The sequence below is a fragment of the Opisthocomus hoazin genome, chromosome 21 (genome assembly GCF_030867145.1).
Source record: "Opisthocomus hoazin isolate bOpiHoa1 chromosome 21, bOpiHoa1.hap1, whole genome shotgun sequence".
Classification (NCBI taxonomy): Eukaryota; Metazoa; Chordata; class Aves; order Opisthocomiformes; family Opisthocomidae; genus Opisthocomus; species Opisthocomus hoazin.
Window position 1 is genome coordinate 7,860,820 of NC_134434.1, and position 13,053 is coordinate 7,873,872.

At 70.6% G+C, this 13,053-nt stretch overlaps 2 protein-coding genes across 3 annotated transcripts; one reads left to right on the top strand and one right to left on the bottom strand.

Annotated features, from left to right (window-relative positions):
* Positions 1 to 156: 156 nt before the first annotated feature.
* Positions 157 to 4,128, bottom strand: FSCN2 (fascin actin-bundling protein 2, retinal). The gene is made up of 5 exons (XM_075440914.1): positions 2,626 to 4,128; positions 1,032 to 1,188; positions 821 to 942; positions 566 to 733; positions 157 to 484 (listed from the first exon to the last, which is right to left on the bottom strand). Exons 1-5 carry the CDS (start codon positions 3,446 to 3,448, stop codon positions 279 to 281), a joined length of 1,476 nt encoding a protein of 491 aa, XP_075297029.1. The 5' UTR covers positions 3,449 to 4,128; the 3' UTR covers positions 157 to 278.
* Positions 4,129 to 8,113: 3,985 nt separating this feature from the next.
* On the top strand, positions 8,114 to 11,250 carry ACTG1 (actin gamma 1). 2 transcript variants are annotated; one of them, XM_075440822.1, is made up of 6 exons: positions 8,114 to 8,219; positions 8,549 to 8,681; positions 9,159 to 9,398; positions 9,708 to 10,146; positions 10,240 to 10,421; positions 10,513 to 11,250. In XM_075440822.1, exons 2-6 carry the CDS (start codon positions 8,559 to 8,561, stop codon positions 10,654 to 10,656), a joined length of 1,128 nt encoding a protein of 375 aa, XP_075296937.1. In that variant the 5' UTR covers positions 8,114 to 8,219; positions 8,549 to 8,558; the 3' UTR covers positions 10,657 to 11,250. The 2 variants fall into 2 exon arrangements, with proteins under 2 accessions (XP_075296937.1, XP_075296938.1); XM_075440823.1 differs by lacking the exons at positions 8,114 to 8,219; positions 8,549 to 8,681 and adding an exon at positions 9,504 to 9,541 and having other exon boundaries at positions 9,279 to 9,398.
* Positions 11,251 to 13,053: the final 1,803 nt, after the last annotated feature.

The following is a 13,053-nucleotide window of genomic DNA, read 5'->3' on the forward strand; positions in this document are numbered from 1 at the left end:
GATCTGGGGAGGGGGGCTCCTGTGGGGCAGTGCTCCCCATCGGGGGGCACGGGGATGGGGAGGGGGACGAGGGGGTCCCGGGCCTTCGCCCTTGGGTGCTGCGGGACGGGAGGGAAGATGCGGCGCTGTGCTGGTGTCATCCAGAATTGACTTTAATGCCGTGAGTCGAGGGGGGAGTGGGGACACGGCTGCCATGGCCGGTGCCACCGCCATCCGCTGCCGGGGACCGAGCTGGTGCCCCCCGGGTCGGGGGCTGCCGTGGCGGGGGTCCGGATGGGTCAATACTCCCAGAGTGTGGCCCGCAGCACGGACTCGCCGTCGGCGCGCAGCGTGCCGGCCGGGTCCCCGCGCAGGTACCGCCCGTTCTTCCCTTTGATGGCGACGCGGCCGCGCTCCCGGAACTCGAAGAAGAAATCCTCGGAGAGGTCCCCGTCGCTGCACACCGCCCCGCTGCTCGCCACGTACCAGAACTTGCCCCCCTGGCCTGCGGAGGGTCCCCCGGGGGGGGTCCGTCAGCGGGGTCCGGCCGGACCCCCGGCAGCCCCCCCCCGGCCCTGTCGCCCACCTTGGATCTGGTAGGCGCCGTCGCTGAAGCTGACGCGGAAAACGTCGTAGACGGAGCGGTTGGCGTCGAGCAGGTTGGAGCCGCGGTGGGAGCAGACGAAGCCGTGCTCGCCCCGCAGCACCAGCATCGGGCGGTTGATCAGCTTCAGGGTGAACTCCTCATCCTCCCCTGCGCGGCAGCGGGGCCCTCAGCACCCCGGGGTGCGGTGGGGAGGGGGCCCACGCTGGCAGCCCCCCGCCCGCCCCCGGCGCTTACCCACGGCGTCGCTGACGGCCGCCAGCTGCCCGTTCCTCTTGGTGCAGACGTAGCGGCCGTTGCTGGCGCGCAGGGCCACGCGCCGCCCGCGCCACTCGATCTCGAACAGCGTGTTGGCAGCGCTGGCGGTGGAAGGAGACCGTGAGCCAGGGCAGCCCCCCACCCCAAATCCCCCCCAAGCCCCCCACCGCCGCGGCACGGCCCCGCTCACGCTTCGGTGGCCACGGCCTGGATGCCGCCATGGGCCACGAGGGTCCAGTAGCTGCCGGCGTCGGTGTGCAGGCTGCACTTGCCGGTGGCGCGGTCGAGCTGGAGCTGGAAGGTCTCGTGCGTCAGCTCCTCGTCCTGGTTCGCCGAGACGTTGACGCCTGTGGGCGGGAGCGGCCGTCGACGCCGCGACGCCGGCCACGTGTGCCGCCGCGCCACGCGCTCCCTCCCCCCCGGCAGCGGTAAACCCTTTTGCGAACAATCGTGCTAATTGGGTTGGTTAATCGGATCGCGGCTGCATCCATCTGGGCAGCGCCGCGGCGCACGGACCCCCTATTTATAGCCTGCCCGGCGCTAAGCTGCGTGGCACGGGGGCAAGCGCCGTCCCAGGGACACGGGGACACGGTGCAGCCACCACTGCCAGGGCCGCAGGGACCCCTCGGGGACCCCCACGCGCTCTGGGGGCCGTGGTCCCGTCCTCCGGCCCGTGCCCGGCTCCCCGCTGCCGGGTGCGGCGGTGGGCACGGCGCTGCCGGTGCGTCCCGCCTGTCCCGGGCTGCCCGGGCCAGGACACGCACACTCAGAGCTGCATGTGCAAAGGAACACGCCTACGCCACAGCTGCGCGGAGCCCCGGTGCTGGGCTCAGCCCTGCATGTGTGTGCACGCGTGCGGAGACGTGCACACGCACAAACACGCGTGCGGGTGCTGCTGGGACGAGCCCTGCACGCACGCGTGGGCTGCGCAGGGCTGTGCACACGCGTGTGCACACGCAGCATCGCCCCTGTACACACATGTGCACAAATGCACGGATCCGCCAGCGCTGCGTGGAGCCCTGCTCACGCGCACACGTGTCTACACGCTGGTACACGCGTGTATGCACGTGCAGCCCTACGCCTGCCCTCGGAGCCCCGGGGTGTGCAGGGGGTGGGCAGTGGGAGTCTGGGGTGGGCAGGGGGTGGGCACTGGGGGTCCAGGATGGGCAGGGGGTGGGCGGCAGGGCTCTGGGGTGGGCAGTGGGAGTCTGGGTGGGCAGAGGGAGTCTGGGGTGGGCAGCAGGTGGGCGGCGGGGGTCCAGGTCGGGCAGGGAGTGGGCAGTGGGAATCTGGAGTGAGTAGGGGGTGGGTGGTGAGGGTCCGGGGTGGGCAAGGGTGAGCAGTGGGGCTCTGGGGTGGGCAGAGGGTGGGCAGCAGGGGTCCAAGACAGGCAGGGGGTGGGTGGTGGGAGTCTGAGGTGGGCAGGGGGTGGGTGGCGGGGGTCTGGGTTGGGCAGGGGGTGGGCAGTGGGAGTCCGGGGTGGGCAAGGGGTGGGCAGTTGGCCTCGGGGGTGGGCAGGGGGTGAGCAGTGGGGGTCCGGGACGGGCAGGGGTGGTCAGTGGGAGTCCAGGGTGAGCAGGAGATGGGCAGCGGGGGTCCGGGGCAGGCAGGGGGTAGGCAGTGGGTGTCCAGGGTGGGCAGGAGGAGTCGGGGGTGGGTGGTGGGAGTCCAGGGTGTGCAGGGAGTAGGCAGTGGGTGTCTGGGGTGGGCAGGGGGTAGGTGGCGGGGCTCTGGGGTGGGCAGCGGGGGTCAGGGGTGGGTGGCGGGTCGCGGGCAGCCCTTACCCTGCCGGATGGAGACGTATCTGCCGTTGGCCGCCGTGAAGACCACCTGGGGGTGGCTCTCCTCCAGGTCAAAGAGTTCGTCTTTGCCCGGCTTGGAGCTGCGGCCGGACTTGAGGGTGCCGGTGGGCCCGGTGGGCGCCAGGTATTTTCCGTCGCAGTCCTTGAAAGCCAACTTGCCGGCCTTGAACTCGAGGGTGTAGCCGGTGCGGGCGCCGGGCTCGGGCACCAGCGTGCCGTCGCAGCGCAGGTAGCGCCCGTCGGCGGTGCGCAGGCTGTACCTCCTGTCCTGGAAGCAGAGGGTGATGAGGGCGTCCACCCCCCAGGGCAGGTTGCCGTCGGTGGCGATCTCGTCCTCGTGGGCGCTGAGGTGGGCGTAGCGGCGGCGGCTGACGCTCAGCAGGTTGACCTGGGGGTGCATGGCCAAGTGCACGGTCCACAGCTCGCCCTCCGTCACGCTGGGCGCGAAGCACGAGAGCCGGTCCTGGCAGCCGCCGAAGAAGCGCCGGTGCGGGGCCGACTGCAGCGCCCAGCGCCCGTCCGACTGCGTGATGATGCTGAAGCGCTCGTCGCGGCCCGGCTGCTCCGCCTCGCACCGCACCTTCCCGTCCTTGTCGGCACCCAGGTACCGGCCCAGGTGGCTCTTGAGGAAGACGACGGAGCTGTCAGCTTCATCCTGCTCCAGCGTCCAGATCTGCTTGCGCTTCAGGCTGGGCGCCGAGGCGTTCACCTTGTAGCCGAAGCTCTCCGCCGTCAGGTACCGGCTCTCGCAGTTGATCAGCCCGAACTGGATCTTCAGGACCTGGTGGATCCCATTCGTTGGCATCTTCCGCCGGCGCGGGGCGGATGGCGGGGGGCTGGCGGGGGGTCCCCGGCCCTGCCGAGCGCAGGCGTCGCGGCTTGGGGGGGGGACGTCTGCGCTGCCGCGGCGCCGCTGCGGCACTGGCACCGCCGGACGGCTTGGCACGGCTCGGCACCGGCGGGGGGGCCGGGGACCGCGGCCCGTTAATTAGCTGCAGGTAGGATTACCAAATCCGGCCAGATTGCGGCGGGCACCACGGTAGCTGGGAGCTACGCAGGGGGCTTTGGTGAGACCCCCGGGCAAGGGGGCACCATGGGCAGCCCCCGGCTGGCTCCTCGGCGTGGGTGCCCACGCCGCCCTCCGTCGCCGCCGCCCCGGCTCTCGCCCGTCGCGTCGCGGAGCCGTGGGTGGAAAACTTGGGTGGGAACCCGATCCGGGCACGGGCCGGCGTCTCGGTTGGCGGCGGGCTAAGGTTACCGGCCGCGCCGGCGCTGTGGCGGGTCACCTCCAGCCGCCGCGTCCCGGCCAGCCCCTAAGCGCCTTACCAATTAGCTCGGCATCTTGATTAGCTTAAACCTTTTATCCTGCTTTGGGGCCCTTGGCCTCCATCTGTCCCGCGGCCCCAAATCCCTCCCGCAGCGCGGATCGGGGTCACCGCCGTGTGCGTGTCCCCCCCAGCCCGGCCCACCGGGGCGATGGCTGCGACCCCCCCATCGCCTGGGGTGCGGGGTCCTCGGTTCCACGGGGCTGAGACCGCCCAAAACTCGTGACAGCAGTGTGGGGGTGCTGGGTGTGGAGAGGGGGGTGCGGGGGACGCTCCCCACTCCTGCCCCGTCCCTCAGCCCACCTGGGACCCCCCACCCGGGGCCGGCGCAGCCGCCGGGACCCCCGACCTCGGCCATGCTCCACCGCGGGGACCTGGGGATGGGCAGGGATGGGACCCCCCAAAACCGGCACCCCGAAAAGCCTGCACACTGGTGCCAGTGCCCGCACCGGGGACTGGCCGCGTGCCGGCGACGCCGCCATGCCGCCGCGAGGCCCCGGCCGCTGCCGCCATCCCCCCGGCCCCGCGGCTCCGGTGTCAGCGCGGTGCCCGGTTCTTGTTCCCGAAAATAGGGCCCGGGGATTGTTTGCCTCATGATTTTTTCATGGCCGCGCTCTCTCTTTACCGCGCCCCCCACCCGCTGCGTTACCGGAGCCGCGGCCGCGCTGCCCGCGCGCCGTAACTGACCCTCGCCGAAACGGAGACGGCTCGGCTTTCGGGGTGGGTGGGTGTAGGGGGGGGATATAAGTGGGTCAGGGTCCTGCAGGGGCTCCGGGGGGCTGGGGGGGGGCTGGGGGCTCCCCGGGGCTGGCAGGGCGGCGATGCCGGCTCTCGGCGGGCGCACGCTGGCACCGGCCTGGCAGAGCAGCCGGGAGCTGCTTTTATAGGTGCCGGCCCCCCCCAGGGCAGGTTCCCACTGACAGGGGGGTCCGCCTGGGCCCTGCCGTAGGACCCCCCCCCCCCCGGCCCAACTCCCAGCCCCGGTGGGGCGGCTGCTGGGCCCCGACGCGCTCGTGAGCCCCCCCCTGCCCCGGAGAGCCCCCCAGCCCCGAGCCGGTGGGGGCCTGGGGGGGGACGGGGGGGGGCTGATCCGGGGACCGGGGCGGGGGGCTGCGGGGGGGGGTTGGGGTGGGGCTGGGGTCAGGGTCGGGGTCGGGAGGGGCAGCGGTCCCCGAGCCCCCGGGGACCCCACCCCAGCGCCCATCCCCGCCCCACCCCGCCCGTCGCCATGGCAACGGGAGGGATGATGGCCGCGGGTCACCATGGCAACGGAAGGGGATGTGGCTGCGTGTCACCATGGCAACGGGAGGGGATGTGGCTGCGTGTCTCCATGGTAACGGAGGCTGCGCACAGGCAGCGGGACACACGCACACACCCGCGGGCAGCGGGGCGGGGCGGGGCGCGGCGCCTTCCTCCTCCTCCTCCTCCTCCTCCTCCTCCCCCCCTCCCGGCCCGGCCAAAGGTCCCGGGGCGGTGCCGGGGCCGGGCGTCCCTCTGCCCCCCCCCGCCACGGCTCCTGACGCGGGGCTGAATGCGCCCGCCCCGGGAGCGCCCCCCCCCCCCCGCCCCCCGGCATCGCCCCGCCCCGCGGGACCCCCCCAGCGCAGCGTCCCGGGGGCCTGGGGGCGGGTCCTGAGCCCGGGATGGGGACCCGCGGGACGAGCAGCCCCACTGAGCCGGAGCCCCGACCCCCCCGAGCCAGACCCCCAGCCCCGGTGCCAGCCCCAGCCCCCCCAAAGCTCGACCCCCAACCACCCCCAAGCCAGACCCCTAGCCCCGGTGCCAGCCCCGGCCCCCCGGGGCTGTGAGACCCCTCGAGCTGTGCTGGGACCCTCACGGGACCCCTGTCCCTGTGCCACCCACCCGGCGATTGCACCGCGTGCCCCACGCCCCGGCACCCGCGCACCCCTCGTGCCCCTCTGCGACGCCCGGCCGGGCTCAGCCGCCGGCGGCACCGGGGCCTGCCTGGGAAGGCCGGAGCGTGCGGTGCGTCGTCCCCACACGGTGCCGGCATCCCCGCGGCACGCGGCCGGCCCCTGCCACCGCTGCTCCCGCCACCGGCGCTGGTGATGGCAAGGCCAGCAGCCACCACCTCCGCGTGCCCGACCGGCATGGAGGGGCTGGGGCGCCGAGCCCTGGGCCGCTGGCACGGTGCGTGGCTCCTTGGCACGGCACGGGGCTCTCTGGCATGGCACAGGGCTCACTGGTATGGGGCTCCTCGGCATGGCACGGGGCTCCTTGGCACAACATGGGGCTCACGGCACAACGTGGGGCTCACCAGCATGGCATGGGCCTCACTGGCATGGCATGAGGCTCACCAGCGTGGCACAGGGCTTACCGGCACGGCACGGGGCTCCGTGGCACAACATGGGGATCACCGGCATGGCAGAGGGCTCACTGGCATGGGGCTCCTTGGCATGGCATGGGGTTCACCGGCACGGCACGAGGCTCACCAGCATGGCACAGGGCTCCTTGGCACAACACGGGGCTCACCGGCACGGCGTGGTTCTTGCTGCCATGGTGCGCCGACGTGAGCCGTGGCTGTGACGCCTGGCAGCAGCGTGGGCGCGTGGCCCTGGCACCCCGACAAGGGAGGGGACACCACGGGGGCTCCGCGCTGGCGGGGGCCTGCCAGAGCGGGGCCACAGGGGTCCCCAGGGGGAGATGCCTTGGGCAGGGCACCGGCTGTGGGGTGTCAGCGCCGTCCGTGGGGTGACAGCACCATCTGTGGGGTGTCAGCACAGTTTGTGGGGTGTCGTTGCTGTCTGTGGGGTGTCAGCTCCATCTTTGGGGTGCCAAAGATGTGCACACACCATCTTTGGGGTGACAGCACTGTCTGTGGGGTGTCAGCGCTGTCTGTGGGGTGTCAGATCCATCTTTGGGGTGACAGCACTATCCATGGGGTGTCAGTGCTGTCTGTGGAGTGGCAGACCCATCTTTGGGGTGACAGCAAGGTTTGTGGGGTGTCAGTGCTGTCCGTGGGATGCCGGCACCATCTGTGGGGTGCACACACCATCTTTGGGGTGTCATTGCTGTCTGTGGGGTGTCAGATCCAGCTTTGGGGTGTCAGAGCTGTCTGTGGGGTGTCAGCTCGATCTTTGGGGTGCCAGCACCATCTGTGGGGTGCACACACTGTCTGTGGGGTGTCACCACCATCTTTGGGGTGTCAGCACCGTTTGTGGGGTGTCATTGCTGTCTGTTGGGTGTCAACACCATCTTTGGGGGGTCAGCGCCATCTGTGGGGTGTCAGATCCATCTTCGGGTGCCAGCACCGTCTGTGGGGTGCACACACCATATGTGGGGGTGTCAGATCCATATTTGGGGTGCACAGCACCATCCGTGGGGTGCACACACCATCTTTGGGGGTGTCAACACTGTCTGTGGGGTGTCAGATCCATCTTTGGGGTGCCAGCACCATCTGCGGGGTGTCAGGTCTGTCTGTGGGGTGCCAGCACTGTCCGTGGGGTGCCAGCACCATCTTTGGGGTGTCCCTGCCGCCCGTGGGGTGTCCCTGCCGTCCGTGGGGTGTCAGATCCAGCTTTGGGGTGCACACACCATCTTCGGGGTGCCAGCACCATCTCTGGGGTGTCCCCGCCGTCCGTGGGTGCCAGACCCGCCTCCGGGGTGCCCAGGCCACTCGCGGGTGCCCGCGCGGTCCCGGGGGCCCCAGGCCCCGTCTCCCCGGGGCGCTGCCGGCGGGGGGGGGGGGGGTGCGCGCGGGGTCACCCCGGGGGTGCGGCCGGGGGGTGCCCGGTGCCGGGGGGCCACGCGCTGCCCCGCGGCTCTGCATGCGCTGCCCGGGGGGTGCGCGGGGCCGCCCCGGCTTGGGGGGGGGGGGGGCCAGGCCCGGAGAGGCCCGCGTGGGCCCGGCGCTACCGGAGGGGAACGAGGCCGGGGGGGGGAAAGGAGGGGCGCGGCCGGGGGTGCGGGGGGGGGGGGGGGCCCCACCGGGGCCGGGGGTCACCCCTCCCCCCCCCCCCCCAGCCTCACCCCATGCAGGTTCCGGGGTGCCGCGGAGGCGGGGTCAGCCCGGCAGCCGCCCCACGTGGCCGCGTCGGCGCCAGCCAATGAGGAGGCGCTTTTCTGAAAGATCTCCATATATGGCGATGTTCTCGGCCGGGGGGGCGGGGCCTCCGCCCCCAGGCTATAAGAGCGCGGGGCCGGCGGCCGGGCGGTCTCACTCAGCCGGCGGCAGCGGACCAGGCGGCAGCGTCCTCCCAGCGCCCACAGCAGCTTCCCCCCCCCGCGCAGGTACCGGCCCCGCACCGGGCGTGGCCCCCGCTGCCCTCTTCCCCCCCCCCCCCCCGGGGCCTGGCGCGGTGGGCGCACGGGCGGGCTGCGGCCGGCTCCCGCCTGTCCCCCCCCGGTTCCCCCTTCCTCCCCCCGCCCCTCCCCGCACCGCGATGGTCTCGCCCGTTTGAACGGGGCGGGGGGGGGGGGGGGGGGGCGGCGCGGAGCCATTGGCGGCGGCGGCGGGTGACGTCAGGGCGCGGGAGATTCCAAAGGCGCTTGGAGGGGGGGGGGCGGCCTCCTGGGGCGGTGGCGCTGAACGAGCCCCCTCACACCCCCCTCCATTGCAGAGCGTCCGCCATGGAAGAGGAGATCGCTGCCCTCGTCATCGATAACGGCTCCGGGATGTGCAAGGCCGGCTTCGCCGGGGACGACGCCCCCCGGGCGGTGTTCCCCTCCATCGTCGGCCGCCCGCGGCACCAGGTAACGGGGTTCGGGGGCGGGGGGGACGGGACACGACCACTAATGGGGTTGGAGGGGGCACAACCGGATTTGGGGGACACTAACTGGGTTGGGGGACCACTAACTGGGCTGGGGGGAGGACACGACCGGATTGGGGGGACACTGACCGGGTTGAGGGGGGCTAGTGGGCTGGGGGGACACTAACCGGGCTGGGGGGGGGGGGTAGTGGGTTGGGGGACCACTGACCGCATTAGGGGGACACTAACTGGGCTGGGGGGGGGGGGCGCGGCACAACTGGACTTGAGGGACACTAGCTGGGCTGGGGGGGGTAAGTGGATTTGGGGTACACTAACCGGGCTGGGGGGGGGGTAACTGGATTGGGGGACTAGTAACCAGGCTGGGGGGACAGTAACTGGGTTGACGGGGGGACCGCTAACTGTGCTGGGGGGTTCTGGTGCCGGTGCTGCCGGCAGGCGCTGACCAGTCCGGGTCCCGCAGGGCGTGATGGTGGGCATGGGCCAGAAGGACAGCTACGTGGGCGACGAGGCGCAGAGCAAGCGAGGCATCCTGACGCTGAAGTACCCGATCGAGCACGGCATCGTCACCAACTGGGATGACATGGAGAAGATCTGGCACCACACCTTCTACAACGAGCTGCGTGTGGCCCCCGAGGAGCACCCCGTCCTGCTGACCGAGGCCCCCCTCAACCCCAAGGCCAACCGCGAGAAGATGACGCAGGTACCCCCGCCCGCCCGCCACGCTCCTCCTGTCCGCAAACCTCCCAGTGTTGGGGCGTCTCACCTGAGTTTGTTTTTTTTTTTCTTCTTCTTCCGCCATTTTCAGGGTTCTGTACTCCCGGCGTTTCCTCCCTGGTGCCTCAGGTTTCTCCCGTTTGCGTTTTCTGCCTGTGTTCTTTGCCTTTTTCCTTCACACACCATTTTTTTTTTTTCTGCATGTCAGCATGTGTGTTCTAACACGAGTGCGAGTGGCCTGGCTCATTACTCGGTGCTAATTGATAATATTTTTTTTAAATTCCTCTCCTCCCAGATCATGTTTGAGACCTTCAACACCCCGGCCATGTACGTGGCCATCCAGGCCGTGCTGTCGCTGTACGCCTCCGGCCGCACCACCGGCATTGTTATGGACTCCGGGGATGGTGTCACCCACACCGTGCCCATCTATGAGGGCTACGCCCTGCCCCACGCCATCCTGCGCCTGGACTTGGCCGGCCGCGACCTGACAGACTACCTCATGAAGATCCTGACAGAAAGAGGCTACAGCTTCACCACCACGGCCGAGAGGGAGATCGTCCGCGACATCAAGGAGAAGCTGTGCTACGTCGCGCTGGACTTCGAGCAGGAGATGGCCACGGCTGCCTCCTCCTCCTCCCTGGAGAAGAGCTATGAGCTGCCTGATGGCCAGGTGATCACCATCGGCAACGAGCGGTTCCGGTGTCCAGAAGCCCTCTTCCAGCCCTCATTCCTGGGTAGGTGCAGGTGTGGGGCTGGTGTCACCCACCTGAGGCCCTGCTTTGGGTGCTGACGAGCCCCCCGGCTCTCCCCCCTGCCCCTCCTTGCAGGCATGGAGTCCAGCGGCATCCACGAGACCACCTTCAACTCCATCATGAAGTGCGACGTGGACATCAGGAAGGACCTTTATGCCAACACCGTCTTGTCTGGCGGCACCACCATGTACCCGGGCATCGCCGACCGGATGCAGAAGGAGATCACGGCGCTGGCGCCCAGCACCATGAAGATCAAGGTGAGGAAACGCCACGTTCTGGCTGTGATTTGGGGGTGGGGGGGGAAATCCGGCCGTGCCGCTCTGACCGCCCTGCTCTCTCCTCCCGCAGATCATCGCCCCGCCGGAGCGCAAATACTCAGTGTGGATCGGCGGCTCCATCCTGGCCTCGCTCTCCACATTCCAGCAGATGTGGATCAGCAAGCAGGAGTACGACGAGTCCGGCCCCTCCATCGTCCACCGCAAATGCTTCTAGAATGGACTGCTGGCGCGGGGGCAGGCGCGGCGCCGCGCGGCAGGGGCTTGCCTCACGCGAGCCTCGTGAAACTGGAATTAAGCCTTCTTTCAGAGAAAAAAAACCAACAAAAAAACCCCACAAAAACAAAAAAATGATCACTTTGCCCTTGGGAAGCCTTGAGCTGGGGGGAGATGGGATGGTGGCAGCTGAGGCTCGAGTGCCCGTGCCCTCTGCGGTGTCCCCGGCCCCAGTGCCACCGGGGGGCTCGCAGCCCGCTGCGGCGGGACCCCCCAGCGCGGGGGCGTGGGAGGCAGCTGGGCTGGGGGTCCAGCCCCCCACGAACCCCCTCCCCACGGGGAAATGCTCGCCTGCGGCCCCCCCTCTGCCTCGCTCAACCTTGCGCATTTCCACCTGTAAATTTTTTTCTGCATCGTTTTAATTTATGTCAGAGATTTCTCTTTTTTTCTCTTTTTTTTTTTTTTGTACGTTGCCTTAATGTCCCCCCCCCTCCCCTCCGGCGGCCGCGGCCCGGGGGTGGGGGGGGGGGCTGTAACGCCCGGCGGCGCAGCACGGTGTAAGGACAATAAAAAAAAACACAAAAACCACAATAAAGAGCGATGCAGTGACCCCACCCGCGGCGGGGGGTGCGAGGGGCTCTTCCCCCCCCACCCCCGTGGGTGCCGCTCCCCCAGGGATTCGCGGGCTCCTCTGGGGCCAAAAGGAGCGGTTTAAGGGCTGGGGGGGGTGCGGGCTGTGCCCATATCCAGGGGGGGGGGGGTATTAAGCGGCTGCTGCGAGCACTCCCCCCCAGCCCCTTCCCACGCGGACGCGCCCGCTGCCCCCCCGGCCCCGTGCAGGGTGAGCCCCTCCGCGCTGTCTGTCGGTCCGTCCCCCCGCCGCACTCCCTGCCGTGCGCCCGTCTGTCCGCTCCGTTCCCCCCCCCCCGGTGTGGGATGGTCGCGCCCTGCCCCTCAGCGGCCGCCAGGGGGCAGCGCGGCCCCGCCGCGAGGTGGCGCCGCCTCAGCCCGGCGGGGCGGGGCCCTGCAGCGCGCTCCCCGGAAGGGCGAAGGGCGGCCGGGTAGGGGTGGGGGGGGAGAACAAAAGGGCTCCCCGCCAGCCAATGGGCGCCGGGCTCGGCGGACCCGGCGCTCTCTGGTTGGCTGCAGCGCGGCCAATGGGGTGCGAGAGGTGCGTGTCCGTCTGCGCCCACGTGGGGCGGGGCGCGATGGCAGCGTGACAAAGGCGGCGGCGGAGTCACTGCACCCCCCCCCCGCACCCCTCCTGCGTCACCCTGCACCCCCCCTGCACCCCCCCTGCACCCCCCTGCATCACCCTGCACCCCCTCTGCACCCCCCAGCACCCCTCCTGCGTCACCCTGCACCCCCCTGCACCCCCCCTGCACCCCCCTGCACCCCCCTGCACGACCCCTGCACCCCCCTGCATCACCCTGCACCCCCTCTGCACCCCCCAGCACCCCTCCTGCGTCACCCTGCACCCCCCTGCACCCCCCCTGCACCCCCCTGCATCACCCTGCACCCCCTCTGCACCCCCCAGCACCCCTCCTGCGTCACCCTGCACCCCCTTGCACCCCCCCTGCACCCCCCTGCACCCCCCTGCACGACCCCTGCACCCCCCTGCACCCCCCTGCATCACCCTGCACCCCCCCTGCACCCCCCTGCACCCCCCTGCATCACCCTGCACCCCCCCTACACCCCCCTGCATCACCCTGCACTCCACCTGCACCCCCCCCTGCACCCCCCCACCCCACCTGCACCCCCCTTGCACCCCCTGCACCCCCCTGAACCCTCCCTGCACCCCCTGAGCCCTGCACCCCTCCTGCACCCCCTTGAACCCGCCCCGCACCCCCCTGCATCACCCTGCACCCCCCTGAACCCCCCCCTGCACCCCCCCTGCACCTCCTGAGCCCACCCTGCATCACCCTGCACCCCCCCCGAACCCGCCCTTCACCCCAGGGCTGTGGGGTGATGCCAGGAGTCCCCATCCCTGGGCCTGTGGGTGCAGCCAGAGGGTCCCCATCCTGGTGGTGCGGGTGCAGCCGGGGGTCCCCATCCCTGGGGATGCAGGGTGCAGCCAGAGGTCCCCATTCCTGGGGTTGCAGGGTGATGCCGGGGGGGGGGTCCCCATCCTGGGGCTGTGGGGTGCAGTTGGGGGTCCCCATCCCTGGGCCTGGGGGGTGATGCCGGGGGTCCCCATCCCTGGGTATGCGGGGTCCAGCTGGGGGTCCCTGTCCTGGGGGTGCAGGGCGATGCCAGGGGTCCCCATCCCGGGGCTGGGGGTGCAGCCGGGGGGGCCACGCCGGGAGGGACCCCGAGGCAGAGCAGAGAGCAGCGCCGGCGCCAAGGGTTCATATATTTATTCATAAGCCAAGTTATCAATAAAAAAGTTCCATACTAA

What these genes read in the sequence shown, in the direction of transcription:
- FSCN2 (XM_075440914.1), bottom strand. Translation starts at nt 3,448, where the DNA reads ATGCCAACGAATGGGATCCACCAGGTCCTGAAGATCCAGTTCGGGCTG. An exon ending in ATACGTCTCCATCCGGCAGG is followed by an intron (nt 1,189 to 2,625) that starts GTAAGGGCTGCC and finishes TCCCGCCCACAG; the next exon opens with GCGTCAACGTCTCGGCGAAC. An exon ending in CAGGCCGTGGCCACCGAAGC is followed by an intron (nt 943 to 1,031) that starts GTGAGCGGGGCC and finishes TTCCACCGCCAG; the next exon opens with CGCTGCCAACACGCTGTTCG.
- ACTG1 (XM_075440822.1), top strand. Translation starts at nt 8,559, where the DNA reads ATGGAAGAGGAGATCGCTGCCCTCGTCATCGATAACGGCTCCGGGATG. An exon ending in ACCGCGAGAAGATGACGCAG is followed by an intron (nt 9,399 to 9,707) that starts GTACCCCCGCCC and finishes CTCTCCTCCCAG; the next exon opens with ATCATGTTTGAGACCTTCAA. An exon ending in CCAGCACCATGAAGATCAAG is followed by an intron (nt 10,422 to 10,512) that starts GTGAGGAAACGC and finishes CTCCTCCCGCAG; the next exon opens with ATCATCGCCCCGCCGGAGCG.